This window comes from Microtus pennsylvanicus, chromosome 9, assembly GCF_037038515.1.
Source record: "Microtus pennsylvanicus isolate mMicPen1 chromosome 9, mMicPen1.hap1, whole genome shotgun sequence".
NCBI classification, from domain to species: domain Eukaryota; kingdom Metazoa; phylum Chordata; class Mammalia; order Rodentia; family Cricetidae; genus Microtus; species Microtus pennsylvanicus.
Window position 1 is genome coordinate 26,624,270 of NC_134587.1, and position 25,412 is coordinate 26,649,681.

Consider the following 25,412-nt stretch of genomic DNA (forward strand, 5'->3'; position numbering starts at 1 on the left):
TGATTGTTTCAATCACAGACCGCCATAATGAATCCAGCTTCTCAGTCTTTCTGTCTTTTCCAGTCCCGGAATTGGGCATACCCTTTTCTCAAAACCAGAATGAGCGTGCTGGTAATCTGAGCAGAGAAGGCGAGCTTCCTAGGCACAAAAATGCAGAGTGAAGCAGAAGCTGGGAACAAAAGGAAGCCGGCTTTTTCAGAATCCTTTTTTCTTGTAAAGGTTTAGTCACGGAGGACTTGCTTACCATGCCAGCTACAAATGGCTGTTTTGGGGATTTGGTATTCATTTCGCAGAAGCTGGATAAGGAAACTTGGTTTCCACCTGGTGCCCTGGAGCCTCACACGGATGACTCTGGTTTGGTCTGCTCTCTTGGATCTTGGACAAGCATTCGGTCCAAACCAGCGACCTACATATTTTATTTTACATTTTGAGATGGAATCTCACTGTGTTGCCCAGACTGGCCTAGAATCTATGGGAGTAAGAGATCCTCCTGCCCCAGGCTCCTGAATAGCTGGATTTATAGGTACATGTGGCATACCTATAAATGTCATTTAACAGCCTTTGTACATAGAATTGCAATAAATATCCATAATTATCCATCTACACCCGTGACTCCGAGATACCCTCCTCTCTAGGGTAAATTTTCTTCAAGTGGACTGTCTCAGTTGTTTTTGTCTAATTACCTCTAAATTATTCTAGTTCACACTCTTACCAACATATGTAAGTGCCGGGATTTGGGAGTTATCAAAGGCTTAGGGGCTGGGGAGATCAAGTGTATATGTGTGTGCGGTGTGTATGTGTTCATATGTGTATGGGCACTCATGCATGTAAGTACATGGATACATGTGTGTTTTCCTATGGAGGCAGAGGTTGAAGTTAGTGCCTTCCTTGATCATTTTCTTTGATTTACTGAGATAAGGTCTCTTCTCACTGTTTCAGCCAGTCTAGCTAGCCAGCTTGCTTGGGGAACCCCTTGTCTCTGCCTCCAGGGCACTGGGGTTCCAGGGGAGCCACCGCACCTGCCAGGCTGCAGGTATGGGATCCATACTCCAATACTCATGCTGGCAAAGCAAGTGTTTATCCACTGGACCTTTTATCAAATGGTTGGATTTTGTTACTCTAATAGATGAAAATATTACCACATCTTAATTTACATTACTTAGAAAAGAGGCTAGTTTTTTTTTTTAAAGACAAGATCTCATTCTGTAGCCCAGCCAGTGGGGAGTGAAGAGGTGGACTGTTCATCTTTTTGTCTTAATATGTCAGAGCTCATGTAATATGAAGGCAATCGAAGCTTAGGTTGATTATGTGACAATTTATCTTTTTGTTATTTTAATTTTGATTACTCTATTTTCCAAGATAAGTATTTAATCTTTAACAATCAGATTTATCAATCCCTTTCAAGACTTCTTTTAACTTGGGCATTTTATTTAAATATTTTAGGTATGTGTCTGTGTGTTGCCTTTAAATACTTTCTAAGATTATGTTGAATGGTCCAGGCTAGCCTCAGACTTGAATCCTCCTGCCCCCATCTCACGTATGCTGGGACTGCAGGTGTGTGCCACTCTACATGGCTTAAACTTAAGGTGCATGAGAAGCGAAGTTGGTGTCGCTCTCTGGCGCTCTCGACGGAACTTTCCCTGCACCTGTTACTTCCCAGTCCCTCTTTCCTCTGGTTTAAACGCTTGCTGTGATGCTCCCAGGCAGGGACTGATTTGTGGATTCTGAGCTGCTTCCTCACTCCCCGCCAGAGCCAATCAATTTTCTTTCCATAATTTCAGCATGTGGTTTAATACAGCTTTTTTCTTCCTTCTTCTAATACTTTTTTTGTCTGAGCAACTTCTGAGTATGTGTTTTTACAGCTAGCTTTCGCATCATCTGTTAAACACGGGGTTCCCACCAGTCTTTCCCACACAGTGTCTGGCAGCATGTGGAAGCAGGGTGTAGACCCCCTCCCCCTGGGGTGGAGGTTGGGCAGTATTGGGTCCTCCATGAAAGTTCTCTCCCGCCCTTGGAGCCACCTCTTTCCTTCTTCCACACACTGTGAGGGGTAACTTTGGGCTAGGAACTCTGAAGACCATCAACCCAGGACACCACCCCAACCTGGGATAAGGCTCGAGTCTGTTCCCATTTATCTTCAGCCACCTCAGGGCTGAGTTTGGAAGAGGCAGGAGGCGCTAGAGATAAAATCCAGGGCCTTGTGATCACCAACCACACACCATCCACAGAGCTACACGGCCTGGGCCCCTGACCTTCTATTCTTCATGAAATACGCAGGCACTGTTAGCTGCCACGTGTGCCTTTTCCCACTAGGAACTTTGATTGGTGGAACAGTGGTTCCAGGACACCATCTAAGGATGGCCTGGGTGTGGCAAGTCCCTTCTCCCCCTTCCTCTCTTGTCAAGCGGGTGTGTTGTTTCTTGCTTTATCTGACAGAGGAAGAGTCTTGCTCTTTGAAGGCACAAGTGATTGCCCTAAGGTGAAGCTTACATGTTGTTACTGTGTCTCTAGTCTGACCGGCAAGGAACTAGACCCTGTTGTAAAGAAGGTTTGGTGGGACACTCTGTGGACCACTCTGGGGGAAATGGGAAAAGGGACCACCCACGTTCCAGAAGACCAGAGAAGGTCATGTTTCTAAGAATCAAGAGATGCCTGAGCTGCAGGCAGCATGCCTTGTAGAGGCAGCAGGGCAGGATTTCCTCCTTGATGGCGCAGCTGAAGCTTCATTAGTGGAGCTCGAGATGCCGTGTTGTCTGGAGAGCTCGGGCTGAAGCTAATGTCTCTAGGAGCCAGCACTGGGATCAGCCAGGGGCACAGCCCAGATACTCACCTGTGTCCCCTGCACTGTCACAAGCTGTCAGAGTTGACCAAGCTGCTCAGCGTGTGACTGCTGATGAGTAGTTAGCATGGCGGCTTGACGTGTTGCTTCTTCCAGTAGATTCTCTTCCCTTCCCCAGCCCAGCCTCGCCCCTCATTCTCATTATTCCTATAGTGATAAAGCCCTTGTTGAATTCACAGAGCTTTTCACTTTATTTCTCAGCTCCACAGAGGGTTTTTTTTTCTGTACTTGGACTAATTGGTTGAGCAACACACCACACACGCACACACGTTAATGACTAAATATCGAAGCCTTTCTTGTCTGTGTACAGCAACTTCTTGTGTTTTGTTGTTGTTGTTTCCCCAATTTTTATGTTGTTGGTTCAGTCTGTTTCCAGCTTTGCCCTCAAACTATATTGTTTTTCCCTCTTCGACTTGTGGAACCAATAACAAGAGGAAGCCAACTGAGTCGTAAAAGGGACATTGATTCTTGGCCAAGAATAGAAACGTGAAATAATCTTCTCAAATCAACTTTCCAACCCCTGTGGATCATGAAATTATAGCTAGAGATGAAAAGAAATGAGGGCGTGAATGGTTTGTTGTCGACTTGATGAGGTTTAGGATCACCATGGCAACAAACCTTTGGGCGTGTGTCTGAGGAAGTTTCTAGATTGGGTTAAAGGAGGTGGGAAGACCCACCTTCAATGTAGGTGGTACCATTCCTAGGTTATGGTCCCTGCTGTGATCCCCTACTAAATAAACAGGAGACATTGGCCTGAGTTGTAGCAGCCACCTCTCGGTGCTCCGTCATATACCATGTGCAGCTGCCGCACACTCCTGCCACCCTGCCCTCCCCACCGCGATGGACTGCACCAAACTGTGAACTGTAATAAACCTTTCTGTCTTTAAATTGCTTCTGCCAGGTTATTTTGTCACGACAGTGGAAAAAGTATCTAACCCAGAGGGGGAAAGGTGGGCTAACAGGTGGGGGACTAGTCATGTCCCTTGTGGGAATAGGCAGATAGGGGGTTAAGTTCTATGCGTTTTATTTCTTTTTGTGATTCTTTCAAGTGGCTTCCATGACAACTGTCGGCTGTCATAGAACTGAAGGGTTTTCACTCAGCACAGAGATGGAATTATAATGAAGCCATTTTAGAAGGAGTCAACTTTGTTCAGCACACCTGAAGAGGCACCTTTGACCTGTAGGCGTCTAGACACCTAACTGAAGTAGGATAGATGTTCATCTCCATTATCTAGGCTGGATTTGGGGAAACAAGGGCAGTGTAAAAGCACCTGCTGTCTGGTTGAACCTGCAAACCTGCTGGTTCACATCTCAGCCTCTCCTTTCCCAGAATGCCTAAGAGGCCACTTAGGATACCATCACCCTTACATCTGACCTGCCCAGCATCGCTTTCCCTGGACCTGTGCAGTCAGTGCGGATTCTTGGGTTTGCTCCATTGATGGGTCTCTTCCAACTGGCAATCCATAGAAACATACTCTGAAATCAGGGCAGTTACAACAATCCCCGAACTAGGTAGGCCAACCCTATAACTGATTATTTTTTTCCTTTAAAATAAATTGCATTAAACTACGATTAAAGGATTTACTACTTCCTACTTTGCAGCAGAAAGTTAAGACAAAGATTGTACTTTACTTATTTCTAGAGTGTATATTGATATCAAATCTTTACTTAATTTATTGATGTGACAGGGTGTGTGCAGTGTGAACTCTAGGAGGAAGTTATCACTTGGATAAAAATGGAAACCAGCCCTCGGGAGAGGGTCAGGGGTTACAAGCTTGAAGACATTGGACAACATATCAAAGTCTTGGGCTACATAGAAAGAGTTTGTCTCTCCTCCAAAACACGAGCTGCGTTTGCTAACACATGCCTGTAGTCACAGGAACAGGCTGAGGCAGGAAAACTATGAGTTCCAGGCCACGTTGGGCAACATAGTAGTGAGAACATGCCAGAAAAAAGGGTAGGGTGGAGACAGAGCTCATAGTGGGAGCCCTTCCCGGCATGCCCATGGCCCTGGGCTTTGTTGCAGAGTTACAGGACATGGTATTTTCATGGTTATGTTAGATTTATCTGCTGATGTTGAAAATGCCAAGTTATCATTAAAATAGAGATGAATGAAATTCACAATTTGAAATTTTGGCATTCCAACTAAGGCTGTAGAACAAAGAAGAGATGGTGAGAGGGTGTGTGCCTTACCACAAGGTCCTGCTGTACCGGGCATGGGACTCAAACACAGTTAGGGTCCTGACAAGCTTGGTGCCCTAGCAAAGATCCATGGATCTGATTTGGGAGGGGGACCATAGAGAAAAAAGAACGTCAGCAAGAAAGAGAGGGAGGCAGCCTACAAAGATAGAGGTTACCAAAAACCATTTATGTATTTTGTCTTAGAGTGATTCAGTCACTCACCTAGCCTGAGAAATTTAGGGAATTCATAAGGGGAAAGGCAGTGTTCTTTCTGCAGCATGGAAAAGGACATTGTGGAGTTATTGTAAGCTCAGTGGAGAGACAGACTCAAGTCGATATCCTGTGACCATCCTAACAGTACAAAAACCACTGGGAATATGCCACTTTTTTTTTTTAAGTTGAAAGTTCACTTGTCTGATGTCAGGAAACTGGCCTTTTGAGTGTCTCTATTGCCGGCCACAACACAGCAGCCATCAGTCACATGCGGAAAAGTTTAACACAGGGTCCCAGGCAGTACCCGTTGAAGGACTGGTATCCATGAATTGACTGGTTAGTGGATACTCAGGACTGAAGAACTATGAATCCCTATTGGCAACAATAGCAAGACTCTGTTCTGCTATCATTGCATTTTACAGCCAAGCGTTTCTAGATTATCCCGCCTTCTTGCCTTAATCTGGTGTAATACATGTTAGCTATATCCAGCTACTAAAATTGCCCATAAAGCGGACAGCTTATTTCCATGTTAGAAGGATTAATGAGTAAGAGGTTCCTGTGCCTAGAGAAGGGAGGGGAGACGGACTGATGGACATGGGCTCGTTTTGAAGTGGTAGAAATGTTCTAATAGGTACGTTAGAGTGGGATGGGGATGAGACTGCGGTTTGTAAGGTCATTACTTCATTGGGATGTCTGGAAAGGGCTGGTGAGATGGCTCATCTGGTTAAACGCTCATCTTGTAAGCCCCATGACTAGGAGTTCGATCCCCAGATCCCATGTAAAGGTGGGAGAGAGGAAGCAACACCACAGAGCTGTTCTCTGACCTCCACTCATGTGCCATGGCATGCATGTACCCCCTTCCACCTCTCTCTCACACACACATGTACACACACACACACACACACACACACACACACACAGAGAGAGAGAGAGAGAGAGAATTTTAAATTAAATGGCTTAAATGCATTTTATGGTATGATGTAGGTGGTTCATCTGTCTGTCTGTTGCTTTCATGGTTAATTAATAAAGAAACTGCTTGGCCTGATAGGGCAGAACTTAGATAGGCGGAGTAGACAGAACAGAATGCTGGGAAGAAGGGAAATGAGGCAGATGCTATAGCTTTCCTCTCCAAGATGGATGCAGGTTAAGATCTTTCCCGGTAAGCCATCACCACGTGGTGCTACACAGATTATTAGAAATGGGTTAATCAAGCCAATAAGAGGCTGGAACTAATGGGCCAGGCAGTGTTTAAAAGAATACAGTTTCCGTGTAATTATTTTGGGTAAAGCTAGCTGTGCGGGAGCCAGGTGGGGGGAAGCAGCCCGCAGCTCCTTCTACAATGGTATTTAAATTACACTTCAATATAGTTGTTTGGTGTATATTCATGTTCGTGTATGTGTGTTTGGTGTGTGGGGTGCGCATAGACTGAAGGTTGCTGTTGGGTTGTCTTTTTTATGCCTCTCCATATTAATTTTTAAAGACAAGTCCTTTCACTGAATCTGGAGCTCACCAATTTGCTAGAATAGCTCCAGGTATCCCCTGTCTCTCTAACCCTCAGCTCTGGAATAGCAAAAGTGTGAATGGCTGAACACACCTGTTTCTAGGGGTCTGAACTCGGGTCCTCATGACTGAATGGCAAATATTTTATTGTCTGAGACATCTCAATACCCTAACACTATTTAAAAAGTGGAAGAGGAATGGCGGAAAGAGCAGGAGGAGGGAGAGGTGATGGAAGAAATAATATATCCTAGAACTCTGGGACAACCAAAAATTTTACTGTTGAAAAGTTGCCAGATCTGAAATTAAAGAAGTCAAAGATTAACTGTTCCATTTCCTGAATATTCCCCAGGGTGATAAAAAAAAATATGATGTTCTATCTCAAGTCAAACAGTAGGAGGCTCTGACTTACATGCCATTATCCGTGCTGCAAAGGAAGGAAATGGACTCTGAAGCTTCCGACAATTGCCAAAGCCACAGCCAACAAAGCAGGATGATGTAAACTCAGTACCCTGGCACCAGAGCCCACGGCAGCTCACCTACATACCCTGCAAACCCTCTCAGAGAAGGAGAAACCCTTCCTCTGGCAGACTATCTGCCGTCACTCTCCTTCTCCTGGGAATAACCCTTACACGTGCAAAGTGTTCCTTTGAAATGTAGATCACTCCTCATCCATTTATAAAATAATTTCCCAATATTTCCACTGGCTTTTTTGTATTCTGTACTCAGAAAGTTTCTGAAAAGGAGTGAAGTCAGAAAATCCCTTACAATGTGGAACACGAAAAGAATTTGGTCCTCATGAGGCTTATGTCTTTCCACTGATGTTCATGAAGGTGGGACTTTATTTCTTCATTTATTATTCTTTTTTTTTTCTGAGATAGGGGGTCTTGCTTTGTTACCTAAACTGGGTTGGAACTCCTAGGCTCCCACGTTGCTGGGATTACAGACGCACACTATAGTGCTTGGTTAAGACATATGCTTTTACGATGCTTTGAATGGCTTTGCATCTGGTTGGTTCCTTGGAGTCACTAGAGCGGTGGTTCTCAACCTTCCTAATGCCGCGATCCTTCAATATAGTTTCATGTGTCGTGGTGACCTCCAATCATAACATTGTTTCCACGGCTACTTCACAACAGTAATTTTGCTACTGTTTTAAAAGTCATAATATAAATATCTGATATGCAGGATATGTAATATGAGTCCCCTGTTAAAGGGACATTCAACCCTCTAAAGGGGTTGTGGCCCACAGGTTGAGAACCACCACTGTAAGGTGCCATCTACAGTGGTGTCTGCTTAAGAACCTTCAAGGGACAGTCACTTTGATGCTTTCTGACATATTAAAACTCCACAAGAACTGCTACATAGGATATTAAATTTGCTCTCCATCCACCAGGGCTGGGACATGTCTATATCGGCTTTAAAAAAAAAGTTAAGACGATCATTTTTCAACCCGTTTACACATGTAAAATCGCTCATTTGGCATGCAGTCCTATATTAGACCACTTGATGAATTACACAGATCACTTCTTACCCGTTTTATGAAACACTTTTCCAGAATTTATTTTTGTGGGGCCAAGGTCTCAGAGTGTGGATCAAACTAGCCTGGAACTTGCCATGTCGTTCCAGCTGGCCTCAAGTTGCCCCCTTTCCTACCTCAGCCTTTTGAGTGGTGGGATCCCAGGTGTGTGCCACCGTGCGGCAGGGGTGAATAATGTACATACATCTTCAGTCTGTCCTGTGGTATTGATTGTGATTTCCTTTTTGCTATTTTTCTTATTAATGAAATAGTCAGACCTCTGAGTGATCCCTTTCCCATCCCAGTCTGGCCGGTCCTGCTGAAGCTCCCTGCCATTTTTAAACTGTTTTCAAGGTCAGCCCAGGCAGCTCCTCCCCGCCTCTCTCTGCTGCTTGACCCTTTGCTCTCTCCATGCACAAGTGTGTAGATCCATCCCTCCTTCCCTCCCTTTCTCCATCTCTCCTTCCCTCCTAGGACATGTTTATACTCTCCTTCAACCAGAAATAAAATTTAAAAAGAAAAGGAGAGTCAGTATCCAGACAATCGAGCATGCCCCGCAGCCAAATCTAGGCATTTAGTGTTGGTTTCTGTTGTTTCTCCAGCTTTGAAAGACAGCCCTGATAGTTTTCCTAGCCAGAGAAATGTGACCCTGGACTAAAGCCGGAATGCCCACGGTGATGAAACAGGTGTTGGAGGTGGATGTCAGAGTGCTCTCGGGGTTACCGTGTTCTCGCCAACTAGAAGTAAACAGAAACCTCCACCAATTTGGCAATATAGAACTTACTAACATTCTGGGATGTTTCTAACCTTGTTCACATTTGGAAATGTGAGCAGGAGTCTCTGAATTACTTTTTTATGCTCAGAAATGACCGAATGCCATGCTTTAAGAGACATGAAGGGAGTTTCAGGACAGAAGCATCTCCCGGGGATGAGGGTGGACTGTTTTCACCTCTAACCAGGGAGCAGCCTGTTATCCTGTCCACTGCACGCACTAGCCTTCGCCAGTACATAAGCACCGAGCACACAGGGAGCATCCTTCAAGGGTACGCTGTCTAATTACTTTTTGGTTAGAGCAGCCTGTGCACCACAAGGCCTTAGGATGGGCCACCCCTCAGCTCTACTGCAGCAAAGGCTTAGCTAAGGCTGACTACAAACTGTCTTCATTTATTGATGTTTGAGAAGTGTTTTTCTCTCATTTTTTCTTCCTTAGTCGGGATTTATGAAGGTGTACCTAAATTTGGAAAGACGTATTAGAGAGAACTCCACTTTGAAGGATTTCAAGGTAGCCTCTTTTTAGACAATGGCTGAAAGGCACCCTGCTTTTTATCCCTTTTGTGGCTCCCTATTCCTCACCCCCAACAGATTTTTCACTGAGGAATTTAATTATAATTTGGTTAACAAATGCATTTCCTCTATGAAGGGCACTTTGAAAAGTACTGGGTAAGCATGTAGATTTGGACATACTACATTTATCATAGAGCGTTTGCTGTGGAATAAATACAGTAAGAAAAATGGCCACATTTTACACAAGCTATTTTACATGTTTGTGAGTTGGAAAAAAAATTGTTATATTTTAATTCTTTTTTAAAATCAGCATGGACCTGGACCAGCAGTCGTGAATGGAAACAAGAAAGCTAATTTATTGTGTTCTCACTATGTGGTGGGTCTTGTAGCATTTTAATATCACTAATATATTTAGTATAGCTAAACATGGGCTTTGAACCTGCTGCGTCTATTGTCGAATGAAGTTTCAGGCATCTAGCCTCATGTCCTTGTGATAGCGAGCACTCAGGGAGAGCTCTTTCTGCATTTTATACTATGAAATAGATAATATGTCCTCTTCCAGAGGAGGAGACTGGTTCAAAGTCATCTGGTGACTAGGAAGTTCAGTGTGGAGGCTGGAGGTAGAACCAGGACTCACTTGACTGTCTAAAAGAACCTCTACCTGTAATGAGGCTTTCTTTGTACCACCAATCCCCAAAAGACATGGAGACTTATGACTAAGAAGGAATGCTTGACCTTTAGCTTAGGCTTGTTATACTTGTTATCCTAACTCATATAACTTAATTAACCTATGGTTTTAAAACCTACATTCTGCCACATGACTGTTTACCTTTCCCCAGTACAGCATGCCCCACCCGCTCTGAGTCTCCTGGCAAAATCCAAGCACCTAGATTCCTCCCAGTTTCTCTCTCTGCCTGGAAGTCCTGCCTATTCTCTCCTGTCTAGCTATTGGCTGTTCAACTTTTTATTAAACCAATCAGAAGACGCCTTAGACAGAGGTACATCATTACAGTATACAAAAATATTTTCTCACAACATTTCCCCCCTTTTTTATCTAAATAAAAAGAAAGGGTTTTCACTCCCTTTTTTATTTAAATAAAAAGAGTTTTAACTCTAACAGAACAAAACTATATAAAATAAGAACAATTATCAGGTAAGAATTATATTTACAATGTCCAGTCCATTTGTATTTGGCAATTTTGAAGAAAATATTCTGTTATCTATCCTATCTTGGCCAGTCCAAAGTTTTGTACCTAATTCACTTTCCACCATAACTTGTATTACCATCCTAAAAATATCTTTTTCTACCATAACTTGTATTACCATCCTAAAAATATCTTTTTAGACCTTAGAACATTTTCTTAGACAAACAACTTATGCTTTTATGTCTCTCAACATTATACACTTCACATCTGTTTTGTATGCTTCTTTTTTTGGAATTTGGTAACAAAAAATGGTATAACTGTCTAGTCTTCAACACCATCACAGACCTGAGAATGTTAAAATATTACCTGAGTAAACAGTAAGTGCAGAGTTAATAATATTCCAAGCTATAAAAATGACAGAGACAGCTGATTACCTAGACAGTCACCAAAGGGTCCCCTGCAATGTAGGGCATCCATTTTTGGCCTACAGGCCTAGAATATCTGGCAGACTTTGCTGTGAAGCAGGAAATTTGAAGGACTGGCCTACCTTGTCTTGGCAGTTGCCTTCTTTTGTGTCCTACTCTTCCCATTTGGACACGATACTGTCAGCAGTAAGGCAAAGGGCAGGTTCTTGCCTAGCAGCTAACTTTGCCACAAAGAAAGCTGTTTTTGCTCTCATGTTCTACTCTTTTATTCTTTTGGGGGCCTGCCACCCAGCTCCCAAATAAATCTCATATGGAGGATTATTTTGAATGCCTGGCCTTAGCTTTGCTTGTTTCTTGCCAGCTTCTCTTAACTTATATTATCCCAACTTCCTTTTACCTCTGACCTTTTTTCTTTTCTTACTTCTGTATATCTTACTTTTACTCTTACTCCATGGCTGGCTGTGTGGGTGACTGGGTGTCTGGGTGACTGGGTGACTGGGTGACTGGGAGGCTTAGTGACTGGGCGGCTGGGTGACTGAGTGACTGGGTGGCTGGGAGGCTGGGTGACTGGGTGGCTGGGAGGCTGAGTGACTGGGTGTCTGGGTGACTGAGTGTCTGGGTGACTGGATGACTGGGAGGCTGAGTGACTGGGTGTCTGGGTGACTGAGTGTCTGGGTGACTGGGTGGCTGGGTGACTGGGTGACTGGCTCCTGGTGTCCTCCTTCCCTTGTTCTCTCATTGCTCCTTCTCCTCGTTTCTCCTTCTATTTATTCTCTCTGCTTGCCAGCCCCACCTATCCTTGCTCCTGCCTTGCTATTGGCCATTCAGCTCTTTACTAGAACATCAGATATTTTAGACAGGCAAAGAACCACAGCTTCACAGAGTTAAACAAATGCAACACAAACTCAAGTCATGTATCTGAAATAATATTCTCTAACAGAAAGCAAACTCCATAAGGAGGTTCTTTGGCACGTGTGTCTCACTATCATGAAAACTTTATGCTATTAAAACATCTTAAATATCACATTCTGTAGATCTCTGAAGTGTTTGAAGACCACCTCTCTAAAATATATGAGGCTAAATAGAGCTTATTTCTGTTTCCATCTAACACTAGAAGTTTGATTGTTACCTTGTTTATCCTAAATAGTGTGCAATAATAGCTTTCAAGGACTAGAACTTTACATTCCATTGCTAAATGAGCTGAATAGGTACAATACCTCAAACAAGTAGAAACATATATACAGTATAACAAAAATGACCTTAAATTTGTATTAATATATAAAACTCCAACAAAAAATATTTAACATATTTTAGATTAATAGTTATTTTTTAGTTGTTTTTTTTTTTTTTTTTTTTTTGGTTTTTTGAGACAGGGTTTCTCTGTGGCTTTGGAGCCTGTATTTTTTAGTTTTAAAGTAAATTCAATCTACCCTCTTATCTTTTTTTTTTTCTCTGTAGCTTTGGAGCCTGTCCTGATACTAGCTCTTATAGACCAGGCTGGCCTAGAATTCATAGAGATCCGCCTGCCTCTGCCTTTCAAGTGTTATGATTAAAAGTGTGCGCCACTATGGCTCAGCTATCCTATTATCCTTTTGTCTCTTCTATTTTCTATTCAGAAAGAGATTCCTGAATCTAACCTCCTTTGTTAAGGATTTTCCCTGACCATGACCAGTTACATCTTATAACCAACCCTCCTAAATGTTAAAATTTATTCATAACCCACTGAATGACACAAATCCACACACCCCACCTTTTGGGAATGTGGACATTGTGTTCTCTAGACTGCTAACTGTTGTCTGAGGGTGACAGCATCATTAGGGGACCCTGAGAAAACTGGGATAATGGTCAAGTCCTAGAAGAGCTAGCTGTATTATTTTTTGTTTAGTCTCTGTGTGATGGGAAAGTATAGAGCTCATCTGAAGTCCTGGCTCAATAGTCTGTGAGGCTGGACCATCTCATCTAGCAATTTTGAAGTTGTTTTGGATGCGGAATTTTGAGCAAACTGCAACTGAAGCATTCTGAGAGGCTGGATCACCTGAGCTCCTTGTCTTTATTGGTATCTGGTTCATTTTTTTCCCGAAAATACACAAGGTTTTAAAGGTAACATATATATTGTATAAACACAAGTATGGAATGTGTGGTGTGCACAAGTCAGCTGAAGATGATTTTCTTCTTTATATTTGAGCAGATAAAGGCATTTTTCCACTTTATAAGTCTGTTTTGAGTATATAAATAAACTGTAATGTAAATCTCCATTCATGTCATATGAAACGATGGCATGTAATAAGTCATGAGGATTCTGTAGCCAACAAGATTTACCATGTCTCATCCAGTCTCAGAGCTGTTCCCATATTGAGGGATCAGCATATGCATGACCTGTCCTGAAATCTTTCCTGACTTTTCCCTCATATCTATAGCCAGGATTCTCAGGAGGTCTCCCCTGGACAAACAGGACATCAATTAACTTTGAAGGAATCCATAATTTTTTGTTTCCTGTGGAAACAAAAGCACAACCTCTTCCCAACGCAACACATTTCCTGACTTCCATTCCGAAGCCAAGACATCCCTAAAGTATCTAGGCTGGTTTAATTCAGCAATGCCTTCCACAATCCAATGTCTCTCAGCAACTGCTGTTCTCTGTTCATGAGCATTCAAAAATTTCAAAATTAACAAAGCCCAAACTCCCTGTGTTTACAGTATTTTCCATCCTTACATGGCTTATAGGTTTTTTATATATTACTTTAGTCTGCAATCTTCTCTGACTATGTAAGCCAAACCTTAAACTGCTAAGCAGTGGCTAGGCCTTGTGCTATGTGGTTCTGCTTAGTACATGGCCTGCTGGCTGGCTCCGCCCTCTTCAGGTCTGTTCAAACACAGCCTCACGCTGCAGTTCCCTGCCGGAAGCTGGTCTATTTGCTTTGGCTCTCCTAGGCACTACCACCTAGTCTCCCACCACCAAGTATTGTGCAACACACTGCTCATAAACCCCATTCAAGTGCTTGGCTGTCGGGGCTCTTGAAAGAGCTGTGCCTGTGTATGCCACAAGCACTGAGCCTACTTGGGACTTTTGTTCTTTCAGCTTTTTCTGGTCCTATGTGGACCAGATGACATGCCATGTGTTGGGTGCCATTTGTAGTAAGCTTTTGTGTCGGCCACCAGCTCGACCTCAGTCTGAAATGGCGATCCTGCCTCCAGGAATCTCAGAATGAGACTGTGTCTGAGAGCTGTCTCCTCCCATCTTATATTCCTCTCTAGGGCTGGGATTAAAGGTGTGCACCTCTGGGATTAAAGGCATGCACCGCCTGGTTTCTATGACAACTAGTGTGGCTACTGGGATTAAAGGTGTGTGTCATCACTGCTTGGTCTGTGAGGCTGGCCAGTGGGCTCTTTCACTCTCTGATCCTTAGGCAAGCTTCATGTATTAAAATACAAACGAAATGCCAGTGCGTGTTACTTTCCACCTAAGGCAGATGCCTGGCTACATCTGCAGTAAGGCTGTGTGGGCGCTGAACTCCGTGCCCGTGGAAGAACTCACTCTCCCAGGATTCCATTATGACCGTGCTAACGCAAGAAGCTACACTTTACCTCACGTAAGCCTTCTGTGCTCTTTCCCCAGGGTTCAGCAGATTCCTATACAAGCAGGCCGTCGGATTCCGATGTCTCTTTGGAAGAGGACCGGGAAGCGATTCGGCAAGAGAGAGAACAGCAAGCAGCTATCCAGCTTGAGAGAGCGAAGGTGACTCCCCCCCAACCCCCAATCCCCTTTCTTTTGTTGAAAACTGGCATATTGCCCAACCCCTGTGCTCAGCATCCTACCTCACATCTGCCTTAGGGTTTCTGATAAATACTGACCATATGCCACGTGGGAGGAAAAGGTTCATCAGCTGACAACACCCTGTCTCCTTTCATCACCTGATGAAGGTTAATATCCAGGAGGATGCCTATATATTTTTCTTTGGGTTCACCTTCTTATTTAGCTTCTCTAGGATCATGAATTATAGGCTCAATGTCCTTTATTTATGGCTAGAAACCAATTATGAGTGAGTACATCCCATGTTCCTCTTTTTGGGTCTGGCTTACCTCACTCAGGATAGTGTGAATTTTGCATGCAAATGGACGGAAATAGAAAACACGTTCCCTCTTTTCAAGTGACTCTAGCTTCTGTCAAATTGATATAAAACTAGACAGAGTGGTGTTGTCTCTGGAGACTTGCTTCCCAGACATCCTGATAAGGGTTCAGATTGCAAGATTCTCTGAGTGCATTCCTTCACACAGGTTAGTGGCAATTGCAGGGGGCCATTTCCTGTGAACCTTTGCTCTTTTCTGTTTGACTTACTGGTAATTCTCTGCCATTTCCCAACTTAGCAGTGTGGTAATATCAAACTCACCTCACCCAGTACTGGCAGCGAGCCTTCTGAGCAGCCAGCCAGAGTTCTCTGTCTTTGACCCCTCCCGGTCACTCCCTCATCTTTGTTATACACGGAACAGGCACTGTTGTGCTATGGATCATTTCACGGCTTCCTCTAGTCTTTGATTTCTAGATTTCAGATTCCCATCTCAGTATAAAGTTCACAACATTACTTTGTTTGCTTGCTTGTTTGAGAAGGGGTCCACTACATCGCCTACTCTGGTCTTGAACTTGTGGACTTAATGCATGGCCTTCCGACATGCACCATCAGACCTGGTTTAGAACTTTGAACAAGTCAAATGAGAGCAGCAAAGATGGGCGACACAAGCCTCAGCTCCTCTTCTTCCAGCCGACACACAGGGTGCACCAGGAAACCAATTGCATGATGGAGTTTTAGGACCAGATGAGTTAGAAGAGTTCTCCTGTCCTATCTATGTCTTTCTAACTCATTTTTTTAAAGGACAGACCCTTTTTCAAGTTAATTTTATGTATAATAACAGCATAGAAGACAGCGTTCATGGCTAGCCTGTCCTCTTACTCCCACGGCCAGCTCCTACGCTATGGCAGGCACCTTTCTGAATTTTAGAGTCAAATGCAAATAAAGTTAATTTCCTTCTTTGTTTATTTTATGATGAGATCTTTTAGAGATGGAAGCAAGAGAAGAATGAGATAGGTGAATGAGGCGTTGGCTTCCACGCTCTCTGTGTCTGTGCTGGCGGCTTCCACACTCTGTCTGTGCCGTCTGTGCGCTCTGATAGTAGGGCATCTGCGTAGTGCCCGGGAGGGAGCTAAAGCCGGTCTGATGTGGGTCCTACCTCAACTGCTGACATTCCCAGTGCAAATAGATAAGTTACAGCACAGCTGCCCAGAAGCTCGGAGACCGTGTATCTCACACGTCGCCAGTTCTTGTTTTGAAAAACCCTTTCACCACCGGTTTCGTTACTGTGGGATCACCTCGGTAAGTGGTGGTGGCAGGACCATAGCCTAGGCTTGTGACTGGCTTAGCCCCCACAGACTGCACCTGCGCAGAACACTTTGCCAACGGGAGTTTATATACAAGCTTTAAAACCAACTGTTAGAAGCTAGGAGATATGACGGGTGAAGAGCCTACTTGTTAGGTTTAACTATCACTGGCCCCTTGGGCCTGGCAAGACAAGAGATTCAGCTACAAAAGATCTATGGTTTTCCAATCTGAAGCTCTTTTAAAAAAATCTTGTTTTCTACCCCTCCTCAAGTTTTTAATACCCAGCATACATTTCCTAGCATGTATAGACCTGTTCGTGTATGTGCGTGTGTGTGTGCATGTGTGTATGTGTGTACCTATGAGTGTGCACATGCATGTTTATGTGCATGTGTGTGCAGGTCAGAGGTTAATGTGTTTTCCTAACCACTCTCCAGCTTAATATTTGAGAGAGGGCTCTTACTGAACGTGGAGTTCACCATCTGGCTAGACTGGCTGGCTAACCCCAGGGATCCTCTGGTCCCTGCCTCTCTAGCGCTGAGATTAAAGATGCGCACCCTTGCACGCAGCTTTGTCACAGATGCTGGGGATCTGAATTCAGTACCTCATTCTTGTGCAGCAAGCACTTCATCCCAGCTGACTTCCTAGCATTCCCCGTCCCCCAGGGTGCACGTCCCGTATCTCAGTTGGGACAGTCTCTGTTACCGTTTAAATAGATAGTTGGTAAGAGCGGAGAACAAAGCCGACAGCCCCCACCCCTGTCCCTCAGTCCCTAGTCCTGTAGGAACTAGTTCTATATTGGGGAGGTTGGAAATTGCTACAGAAGAAGGGAAATGGCTGGGCTGTGAGGAATGAGTCATCACTGCAGATATCTGCATGTGGCCCACGACTATAAAACCTAGCGGAGATCCCTCTTTGGAAAGTGATTCCCTCATTGCCTGGAACCATCGCTCATCCTGCGACATGTCTCAATATGACAGATGCTCCTCTCTCCTCCTCTCTCCTCCCTCCTCCTTCCGCACTGCTGCCTCCAGTCCAAACCTGTAGCGTTTGCCGTGAAAACGAACGTGAGCTACTGCGGCGCCCTGGATGAGGATGTGCCCGTTCCCAGCACAGCCATCTCCTTTGACGCCAAGGACTTTCTTCACATCAAAGAGGTAAATGTAGGACACACTGCACCCCTTCATCTGCCAAAGAGCTACGGCTGGGCATCGGCCTGAGCCAAACACACAGGAGAGGAGACCCAAGGAGCTCCCAGTGTGGGGCCTCAGCTGATGCCCTGGGCCTCTCCGTCATATCACCTTGCTGAGATTTAGAAGCTGAGATCATTGCCTGCATTGCCACGCACTTCCAACACGGGGGCTTACTCAGCGTTTGAAATGATGCAGTGGATTTTAGGTTTTGCATATCTCTCTCTCTCTCTCTCTCTCTCTCTCTCTCTCTCTCTCTCTCTCTCTCTCTCTGTTTCTGTCTCTCTGTCTCCGTTTCTCTGTCTCCGTCTCTCTGTCTCCGTCTCTCTCTGTGTCTGTCTCTCTCTGTCTCTCTCTGTCTCTCTCTCTCTCTCTCTCTCTCTCTCTCTCTCTCTCTCTCTCTCTCATATGCTACACTGCAGGTACACCCGAAGGACTACAGACCCATGGATCTATGGGTATAACTTAGGAAAGCGTGAGTTTCGTAGCATCACAGTATCTAGGAGGGCCTTTTTACAGAGGGGTATTACCATGACAGACACTGTGAACTGTGGTCTTGGCATTGTTGAAGTTAAGAAAGGGACAGAGAACTCTAGGAAACAGTGAACAGTGTAAATGGGACTTGGGACCGCACATATAGAAAGGTATGACAATGAAAACGTAACGCCAGAAGCTTGAGTTTGTGGTCAGCCTAGGTACAGTAGAGTTCTGTTTGGTACCCAGCTCTGTGCTCTGCGCTGGAGGATGAGACGGCGATGCTATGGATGAGGAACGCAAGTCGAGAGGCAAGGTGGATAGTATTGACGATTTCTGGATGGAATGATAAATTCTACTATTTTTTTAAAAAGTGGACAGGAAGTTCACAGAGAGGGAGGGCAGCATCAGTATGGAGGAAGAGTCCAAACTGGGCACAGAGTGGCATCAGGGAAGGGACATCCTGCAGCACTGCAGAATGGCCAGAGGGCAGTAGTGAAACAGAACAGAGTCTAGGTCGGCGATTCAAGAAGCATCGCTTTTCTATCAGCCGTGCTGGGGTTGGAATTCAGGCCTTCTGCACACTGGGCAAACGCTACAGCTGAGCTCTTATCTCCCACCCAAAGGGCCGGATTTTACAAGGAGCATCTTGAGCCAGAGCAAGGAGACTGGTCTTGCCAGTGGGCTGGAAAGTAATTTGGGATAAATCAGACATGTGACCATCCTTGTATGGGGAGTGGGAGCTGTGATGGGCAAAGGAGAATTGGGGGGGTCTAATGTGGGGGGTCTCACTCCACTGTGTATAGTGGAGAAAGTGAGGGGGCAGAAATAAGGATGGAGGTCAGCTCTCAAAGTTACAGGAAATAGCGTCAGCCTCTAGATTCAGCTTTTGAAACAGAGATGGCAGAAAAGGGGCCAGGTGTTGCAGCAATGGAAGAGAGGAAGGACTCAGCCTGCTACAGAAGAGTGCCCTTCCTTTGTGTGTGTTCCCTTCGAGCTGCTCTGAGAATTCTTTGATGTGTCTTGCTGATAGCTGTTGGGTCTGTGAGCTGTTGAGCAAGGGATTTTCCTTCCGTCTGGCAGCTCCTATTTCTTCCACAGTGTAGCTACTGATCCGGTCATCGTGTGTGGCTCAGAGCCTCTTGTTTTCAAATCTTGCAGGTCAAATAAAAAACAACATGGAATGAGAATATGCTAATCACTTCAGGGAAAGCAAAACAGGCAAGATTGGAACCGTGCTAAGGGGGCCTTTCTAAAGCTGGCTCAACCCCTGGGATGCCAGCCACATGGAAGGGCACATTCTGTAGTAGGCCGAGTCCTTCCTCTCGTGCCGTCTCTCAGGAAGCAGCGCATGTTCTGTTTTCTCAGTAATATAAAGGGTTAAAGGTCAAGAAAAGCCATGGTTGTGCCTGTTCAGGGAGGGCTGAAGCTGGTGACTTTGCGCAGCGCCTGGCTCCCCGGTGGCCAGAGAACTGTCACTTGCGTGGAGTCAGAAGCTCAGTGTTCTTTATCTGTTTCTGAGAACCACAGTAAACCCTTTTGGGAAGTCGCATTAACATCTTAGGCAGCCCTTCAGGTCACTGGGGTCCCACTTAACAAATTAATGTCCCAGTGGGCTAACTTAATTTCAGGAAATAACTGAAACCCCAGGAAACCCTGACTCATGGTCTGTGCTGTCCCCGCCACAGTAAAATGTACGCACCGAAAGAGTCCAAAAGGGCCCTCTTGCCTTTTCCTAATTACAAAATAAACAGGCTTGTTATTTCAGGTGTGTTATCCTGAGTTAAAGACAGGAAACTAAGACCCAGATTGTTCGAGGCGTTCTATCACATCAACTCGTGTTCCCTTTAGCTCCGTCTCTTGATTGGCACAAAGCCTGGCTTCTTTCTGCAGGAGCTCTGTGCAGAAAGGGCTGGGTCCTGCCATGTCGCTTGCGTTTGAATATGAGATTGGTACTTAGAACTATTCAAGTTACTCAGAATTTCGTGCTGTGATGATTCAACCCACCTTTCACTCTGCCTTGTCATCGTGTCAGCATTAGAGTTATGTAAATTCCACTTTCCTCTGAGCTAAGAACGCCTCCTGGAGTTGGTATGTGTTGTATAACACGCACGCACACACACACACACACACCATACACACACACCATACACACACACCACATACACATATACACCACACGCACACACACATACACACACCACTCCAGACATCACACACACACACACACACACACACACACACCATACACACATACCACACACACATACGCCACACACCACACACGCACGCACACACACACACACACACCACATACACATATACACCACACGCACATACCACACACACATACACACACCACTCCACACATCACACGCACACACACACACAGAAAAGAGTTTCTCATCAACACTAATAAGGATCACGGAGGGGCCTTTGTACTCTTTCCTGGGAGGTTTAAACAACATGATTTCTATCTATTTTCTAGAAATTACAGTAGGAACATTTCCTTGAGGCCCCAGCAGACCAATAACTGCCAACCTAGTTTTGCTGGTCCCCTGAGTAAGACCATGCTGACACTTAGAGTGAGCCGCAGCCGTGCTCTGGAGTGTTTGCGACTATTCTCACAGTAGGGCAGCAGAATCCGTGAGTTATGTATGGCAGAGACCGTATGTACCAGCTGGGCCATTACAAATAAAACCCCTGAAGAATCCACCTTTAGTCTGTGGGCTGAAAACACTGCCCACAAAATGCAAAAGCAAGGGTGTTGGTTGTCTCTGCACCGTATGTACGATGTGGCTGGCGTTGCAGACCAGACGAATAGCATTGGAGCCCTCGGCTTCCCTGGAATTAGCTGCTGAAACGTGAGGGTAACTGAATTACTATTGATAGCAGCTTTCCTCTCTGCATTCCAGAAATATAACAACGATTGGTGGATAGGAAGGCTGGTCAAAGAGGGCTGCGAGATTGGCTTCATCCCAAGTCCGCTGCGGCTGGAGAACATACGCATTCAGCAAGAGCAGAAAAGGGGCCGATTTCATGGCGGGTAACATCTGTCTTCTCCATGAGCCGGCCTTCCCTCCCTCCGTCCCTCCCTCCCTCCCTTCTCCCTCCCTCCCTTCTCCCTTCTTTTTCTCCCTCCCTCCCTCCCTCCTCCCTCCCTCTTCGCTCCCTCCCTCCTCCCTTCTTTTTCTCCCTCCCTCCCTCTCACCCTATTTAATTTTCTTTCCCTCTTTTTCTCTATCCCTCCCTCCCCTCTCTTTTCCTCCTTCTTTCCCTCTTTCCCTCCCTCTTTCATTCCCTCCCTCTCTCTCTCCCTCTTTTCCTCCCTCCCTCCCTCCTCCCTTTTTTCTCCCTTCCTCCCTCCCACCCTCGTTCATTCCCTCCTTCCTTCCCTCCCTCACTCTCTCTCTCCCTCCGTCTTTCTTCTCTCCCTTTCTCCTTCCTTGCTTCTTTTTTTTTGTGTGTGTGTGGGGAAATTGGGTAATATTTTCAAGTTTCTCATTAAAAACTGGCTGAAGCAGTTTGTTCTTTTATCTCACCCTCTGTTTTTCACTAGCTTTTCTGTTATCTCAGAAATGTGTTCTTCGAGACTCTCTTTGTATTCAGCCCAATGAAAACCTTCTGTACACAGGCTCTCCTTGAGGAGGACATAAACGTGTCCACTGTGTTCTGAACCCCAGAAACTCAGAAATCCACATAAACTCCACAGTGGAAGCTGCTTCCTGTGGACTCAGCAATCCCATTTCCGTACCCCACTTTTCTTCTGGGAGGGTTACCCGGGGCCTCCCTTCTCAGGACGGCTCAGGTAGCAACTGACATGACCGAGAGTTGTGGTTTTGTTGTTTCCCCTGTCAAAACCTCTGTCCAGTGGGCCCAGGAGGTGAAGGTGTGTGGACAGTCCTGGGGACACTTTTCTCTGCCGGCTTCCTGAGCCATGTTCTTCTGTTGACACCGTGCTGGGGATTTGCAACGCACCAGCCTCTGTGGGTCAAAGAAAACAGCACACAGGCTTCAGAATGCAAGGGGCAGGTTGCAGGAGGGTGAGCAGAGCTTAGGAGAAGTCCTGGCTGCACTGGGTCTCACTGGAGCTCCCCGAAGCACTGGTTTCATATGCATTCGAAGTTTTCAAAAGTCTTCCAATAGAGCAAGTTCTGCTACTGTTACCATTGCTTTGAGACAGTCTTGCTATGTAGTCCAGGCTTGTCTTTGGTGAGGCAGCTCTGCACCAGCCCCGCACCCTAGTGTGGATCACAACTGTGACCATCCTGTCTGGCTGAAGCAATTCTTCTGATTCAACCTTGCTTTTCAATTAATTTTTGTATTTAAGAAACCGGTGTGTTATTTAAGTCTTCCTCTCCTGCTATCCTAATGAAAAGCTTTCAGTAGTCATGGCAACTCTTGGAAGCACAGTTCACCTCCCTTCTAATGATTAATCTTCTGTTTAGATGTTTTATTATTAACCCTCTGGTGCCCTTTGCGCTAGACATTTCGTCCTCCATGCTTCTTAGCACAGCTGGCTCTTCCCTGGCGCCTTTGCAGCTGCCTCCTCCTACGGGGACCCCTCTTCCTCCTTGGCTGTTACCAGATCGCTCCATCTCTTTCAGGTTCTTGCTGCACAGTTCCCGTGAGCCCTTCCTTCCCTGCACTAGTTTAAGTGGTACCCACTCCAAGCTCACCCCTTCCTCACATTTTCCATCTCTTTCCAACTTAACTGTTTCTATTACACTTACTACTCTAGGAAATTAGATATTTACCTCTTTCTCTAGTTTAGCCTTGATTATCTCCTGCTGGAATGTGGCTCACTAACAATCTCCCACCATTGTTGCTGTTATTAATACATGCATATATACATACATACATCTATAAATACACACACACACACATAAAGTTTGCTTCGAGGCACAAGAAACAATAAAACCAATGGTTCATTCATAGAGGTTTCTTTCGTCATGCTTCTGTCTGTAAGGTATCCATAACGTCTATGTCCATAGACGGGGAAAACCAACACTCAAGATGTATCGCGATGTTTTCCACAGCCAATAAGTGACTGAACTGTTCATCACTGGCCTATGAACATATGTGAATCATGACTGATAGCTCTTACTGTGGGCACTAGGAACAGTTGGTGGACCACTGCCCCTAGCCCGCCCCCAGTTAAACTTTTAAAGAGATGTTCTTGGGGTCCTCTTGCTTGTTCTAAACTGTCTAGCCTCTGACTGGTACTTCAATACTTGGTCTTAGGTAAACACATAGCTCCAAAGAGCATCCTCACCAGGGGTCCTTCTGCTCAATTTTTGTATGAATAACCGGAAAAGAGAATTTGCAAAGTGTTTCCAGGTCTCGATGAGATCTCCGCTTCCTCTGAGGTCAGAGAAAGCATTAGAGCAGATTCTTGAAACTCTTCTATCAGGTCTTAGGATGCTTTGAATTATTTAGTAGAAGGCCAAAGAACACCTTGGATTCCCAGTTTCTGTTTTCAGAGGATCTAGGGCAAGAGTCTTAAATTTGTTTCCATGTTCTAGGAAATCGAGTGGAAACTCTTCCTCCAGTCTCGGAGAAATGGTGTCAGGGACGTTTCGAGCGACCCCCACAACAACAGGTGAGCAGTCTTGCTATACCAAGCATTGGAGCACATAAGCCAACATTCTTACTGGTTTGGGAATAAAGGCTTGATTGAAAATGTAAGGCTTCTTTTATTTAAGATTTCCTTGCTCATTTGAATTCTAGTTTGACTTGAAGTGTACTAATGATACAAAAATTCAAGTCATCAGTATAATTTTGAAAAATCTCATTCACCCCCTATACCCACTACTTCTTCATGTATAAACCAACCTCAAGTCCATTATTCTACTCAGGAACTCAAAGTACTTCAAGATTGTGAGGCCCGTAGGTATAAAAACTCACGGATTGTTACAACAATGTTCTGTATGTACATGAAATTTTAGCCCATGTTGGGACCAGGTCGTACATACTTGGGGGCATATAGCCCCCCTGCAGTCAAGATTACCTTGTCTCTATTATTGGGCATCAGGCAGTTCCAGTTGAGTCCCAGAATGGATGCAATGAAGACACAGGGTATCTCAATAAAGCCTCCGTGTGTCTTTGGATATAATGAAGATGTTCTCCTAGAAAGTTCTCTCCCATGGCATTTTCTGACTCCTGAGAGCTAATTTCACCCGGCCAGGAACTGAGGCTGTATGAGAGCCTCCGATATCGCCAGCTCAGACGGCAGGTCAAGGTTGGGTTGATGCTGGGACAGTTCTGGGGACTTGGTCCTTGTCGGTGAGGATTCATGCTGACCTCCAGGGCTGAGAACCAACCTGTCCCTCTAGGTGACCCCATGTAGACAGGACCTAATGCTTGGATGACAGCAAAGCCACCTTCATGGGCTGTGGACTAGGTTCTGCCCTGTGTATGTTTGCTGGACACTGGGGCATTACAACAGCTTTTCATTCTTCCAGCTGGAGAAATACCTGAAGATCTGCCATAGTACCTCGTGGTTCACCAAATGCACAAATATAGAACAATAGCAACAACGATCAATAATGTCTGAGGTGGTAGTAATTTTGCTCACATTGAATTGTTTCTTTTTATTACATTTCCTTTAGACAACTTGCCCTCCACTTCATGTGTGCCACATCCAATATGGGCACACCCATAGTTAATGGTTAGCTAACAATCTCAAGTATTGTTTGAGTGCCTGTGCCAGCCTTTCACAGGAAATTGCAATGCCAGGTCATTGGTGCAGGGAAGAAGCGGTCCATATCTCATGTTCTCACAAGTAGCAATGTCCATGATGAAGTGGCAGGGCAGTGATCTGCTGAGTGGGTGCCAGGCAAGCGCGGAGGACAGTTACAGGGTGCCTCCTCCCAGCTTTTAAGCTCATGTGCTGTCGTTTGCAGAGATTGCATATTTTGATGTGGTTCTCATTGTTGTCTTTTAGCAAAACAGAAGCAGAAAGTGGTAAGTTGTGTTTCCTTTTCTAAACTCCTGCTAAGGTTCCTATTCCGTACATGCCTGCGATGCTCCATGTCCGTGGCCCACATACCTCTTGAGGGATGGGCCTCCTCGGTGGGGACCCTTAGGCATCTGGATGTTGTGGCTGTCGAGGAGAGAGGCCCGGTGTCACCTTCTCACTTGTGTTGACGCGTCTTTTTCAGACGGAGCACATCCCTCCCTACGATGTTGTGCCATCGATGCGCCCGGTGGTGTTAGTGGGGCCATCCCTGAAAGGTTATGAGGTACAAGTTATCCGTTACTCTCCTTTTCTTGACCA

General features: G+C 45.2%; 1 protein-coding gene across 5 annotated transcripts in view; it reads left to right on the forward strand.

The window, feature by feature from the left end:
- Cacnb4 (calcium voltage-gated channel auxiliary subunit beta 4) overlaps window positions 1-25,412 on the forward strand; it is a 253,473-nt gene that overhangs the window by 193,806 nt on the left and 34,255 nt on the right. For 4 of the 5 annotated variants that reach the window (XM_075985214.1, XM_075985215.1, XM_075985216.1 and 1 more), the window contains 6 exons: window positions 14,717-14,836; window positions 17,504-17,626; window positions 21,049-21,179; window positions 23,659-23,735; window positions 25,080-25,099; window positions 25,297-25,377. In XM_075985214.1, the coding sequence (XP_075841329.1) occupies window positions 14,717-14,836; window positions 17,504-17,626; window positions 21,049-21,179; window positions 23,659-23,735; window positions 25,080-25,099; window positions 25,297-25,377 (552 nt within the window). Of the gene's footprint in view, window positions 1-14,716; window positions 14,837-17,503; window positions 17,627-21,048; window positions 21,180-23,658; window positions 23,736-25,079; window positions 25,100-25,296; window positions 25,378-25,412 lie in introns of those variants that run through there. The other variant, XM_075985218.1, reaches the window with a different exon arrangement.